At 37.7% G+C, this 3,562-nt stretch overlaps 1 protein-coding gene across 1 annotated transcript; it reads left to right on the forward strand.

Moving 5' to 3' along the window:
- Window positions 1-1,047: 1,047 nt before the first annotated feature.
- On the forward strand, window positions 1,048-3,101 carry TRAM1L1 (translocation associated membrane protein 1-like 1). Its single transcript, XM_011977611.1, has one exon. It carries the CDS (start codon window positions 1,257-1,259, stop codon window positions 2,364-2,366), a length of 1,110 nt encoding a protein of 369 aa, XP_011833001.1. The 5' UTR covers window positions 1,048-1,256; the 3' UTR covers window positions 2,367-3,101.
- The last annotated feature ends 461 nt before the right edge of the window (window positions 3,102-3,562 follow it).

The following is a 3,562-nucleotide window of genomic DNA, read 5'->3' on the forward strand; positions in this document are numbered from 1 at the left end:
ATGACACAATTTGGTTTGCATCTATTACCAGTGTATAGGATACAGAGAAACAATGATAAAAGGCAATGGGACAGCCTAAATATACTCCATGCTTTATTCGTTAAATCCTGTGGCAATTTTTCTTCTAAAATGTGTATTATGAACTTCAAATCTTAAGTCTATCAGAAATGACTGTAATCTCTTGAGACACAGAAGAAACAAGAAAATCACTCTGCATTGAAGGAGAAATTCGAAGACTGACATGAAATTTGAATTGAGAAAGATAATAGCGCTAAGGAAGAAGCTGTTTTTGAAATGTAAATTTTGGCAAAGTTATATATGCAAAACCTACACAAATGACATATGAGGTTCTTATCTGTTGTAATGAAGAGATTCGGTTTTGAGCTTTGTAGCCAAAAGACCTTTCCATGAACTAATACTTCTCTCCTTCTGTCACTCAGTCTTTCAAAATACTGGCTAGACGTTATCATTGCAAACATTACTATTATTGTAAATAGGGGCACTAGTTTTAACATGCTATATTGTTGACCCAGTAAATATTTCCAGGTATAATTGATTTACAGTAAGAGGCAGTACAGCGTAATAGTGAAAAGCACGCTCTCTGGAGCCAGACTGGATTTAAATCTTTGCTCTAACACTTACTAGGGATGTGAATTTGGCCATGTTACTTAACCTCTCTGTGCCTCAGTATTTTGTCTCTTGAAAAGGGGTGGAGGAGGGGAGATTATCACAGTATCTACCTCATTGGGTGTTTCAGGAAAGTTAAATTCATAAATATAAATAAAATGCTTAGCACAGCAACTGATTAGTAGTACTGGGAGTTTGCTGTTATTATTATGCTATTGTTGTTACAATTAATGATCTGAAGAATAACCAGAGCTCTATAGGTTTATCATGATTACTAATGAAGATGCCACTGAAAAAAGAATTCAGGAGCATCTTGACGATGGCAGCGAGTTTGAAGAAGCGACGATCAACGTTGAAGATCACCGCTCTCAACCCCGGGCCTGGCGCCGGGTAGGGGCGCGGCGCTCGATTTCCTTCCCTGCCTCCGCCGTCCCCCTGGTGCGCATGCTCAGCTCCACTCGGCCCTCGCCTTTGATTTATTTTTTTTTTCTGGGCGGCCGCGGCGACCCGGGACTGACTTCAGGATGGGAAGTGGAGCCCCCGGAGCCGCTACCGTGGCGGCGGCGCTGTGAGGAGCAGCCAGGGGGAGGCAGCTGCGGCTTGCCGGTGAGTATCCGGGAAGCGCCACCATGGGGCTCCGTAAGAAGAGCGCCAGGAACCCCCCAGTTCTGAGCCAGGAATTCATCCTGCAGAATCATGCGGACATCGTCTCCTGCGTGGGGATGTTCTTCCTGCTGGGGCTTGTGTTCGAGGGAACAGCAGAAGCATCCATAGTGTTTCTCACTCTTCAACACAGTGTTGCTGTCCCTGCAGCAGAGGAACCAGCCACGGGATCAAAGTCCCTCTATTATTATGGTGTCAAAGATTTGGCCACGGTTTTCTTCTACATGCTGGTGGCAATCATTATTCATGCCACAATTCAGGAATATGTGTTGGATAAAATTAACAGGAGAATGCAGTTCACCAAAGCGAAACAAAACAAGTTTAATGAATCTGGTCAGTTTAGTGTGTTCTACTTTTTTTCTTGTATTTGGGGCACATTCATTTTAATTTCTGAAAACTGCCTGTCAGACCCAACTCTCATATGGAGGGCTCATCCCCATCGCATGATGACATTTCAAATGAAGTTTTTCTACATATCCCAATTGGCTTACTGGTTTCATGCTCTTCCTGAACTCTACTTCCAGAAAATCAGAAAACAGGACATCCCTCGTCAACTTGTCTACATTGGTCTTCACCTCTTTCACATTACTGGAGCTTATCTGTTGTACTTGAATCATTTGGGACTTCTTCTTTTGGTACTGCATTATTTTGTTGAATTACTTTCCCACATGTGCGGCCTGTTTTACTTTAGTGATGAAAAGTACCAGAAAGGCATGTCTCTGTGGGCCATTGTGTTTATCTTGGGTAGACTTATGACTTTAATTGTTTCCGTACTCACTGTTGGGTTTCACCTGGCTGGATCGCAGAATCAGAATCCTGATGCCATTACTGGAAATGTAAATGTGTTGGCAGCTAAAATTGCTGTTCTGTCGTCCAGTTGCACGATCCAAGCCTATGTAACATGGAACTTAATTACTCTCCGGCTTCAGAGGTGGATAGAAGATTCTAATATTCAGGCCTCATGTATGAAGAAGAAACGGTCAAGATCTTCTAAAAAAAGAACAGAAAACGGAGTGGGAATGGAAACTTCAAATAGAGTAGACTGTCTGCCAAAGAGGAAAGAGAAATCTTCATAATATTTGCAAGCGCATTGATTAACGTCTGCAAAGGAATCTGCTCTTTGAGATTTCTTTCTGCACTAGAGATTTTTCTGTTTTTGAAAATAGTTCGTGCTCTTTGGTTTTTGTTATTGAACTGTTTCATGTATTTTTTAAAGACATTTGAGGGTAGGGTGATTATTATGAATGGGAAAAAAAGATTTTGGTTGAGATTTAATTAGTAATCGTCAAAATAATGTCAAAATAGTTTTGGGGATCACCACTATATTTTGTTTTGATTTTTAACCTTTCAACATTTTCCTGATGATTTGCAGAGATAATCACACAATTTTGCATATCAATGATACTAGTTCTTATTCCCACCAGTGTTTCATAATACCAGACAGATAGTCTGTCCTATCAAGGTTATGTGTTTAATGTTTGCTTTGGGGTAAAAGTACTAAAAAGGTGGAAATCAAATAGTATTCTCTAATTGTTAGAGTTTATTTTTTAAGAATTTACAACTCAGAAAAGATTTGTAAAATCACCAAAATAATAATGTTCTTTATTTTACAGGTAGTGATTATTAGTGCTACATCCCCATTTAAAAAAAAATACAGTACTAATGGGTAACACATATGGAGGTTTATTGCCATATATATTGCATCAAAAATCATTAATTAATATAAAAATATTACTGAAGAGTTAAAATCATTCCTGTCCATTCCACTTGTAAATGGGAATTCATGAAATTAAATATTACTTTAAAAAGGATATTGGACTTAGTCTTTTTTATATATGTTTATTAAAAATGATTCTTAATGAGGCCTTATAAGATCAGTAACCACAGCATCTTAGAAAAATATTGTTTGTGTACCACATTGAAAAATAATACTTGGCATGTGTATAAAAAGAATGTCAGCTAATTACATTTGGAAAACATGTACCAACCTTCAATAAGTTGCAAATTAGATAGTCACATGAAAGACTTTCGAAAAATAATGTTGTTATTACTTGTTTTCATCTTTAATTGGGGAACATTTATGTGTATAAGACATATTTTGAAGATTATTTACATACACATGTATGTATAATCTGTATCTTTGCAGAAGCCAATAGAAACAATGGGAATTAGTGGGTGAGTATTTATACATATTGCCTCTCAATCCTTATTTCAGTTTTATTTCCATAATGTATTTATATAATTTTTCAGTAAGACAATACTTTACAAATAT

This window comes from Mandrillus leucophaeus, unplaced genomic scaffold, assembly GCF_000951045.1.
Source record: "Mandrillus leucophaeus isolate KB7577 unplaced genomic scaffold, Mleu.le_1.0 Scaffold181, whole genome shotgun sequence".
In the NCBI taxonomy this organism is placed as follows: domain Eukaryota; kingdom Metazoa; phylum Chordata; class Mammalia; order Primates; family Cercopithecidae; genus Mandrillus; species Mandrillus leucophaeus.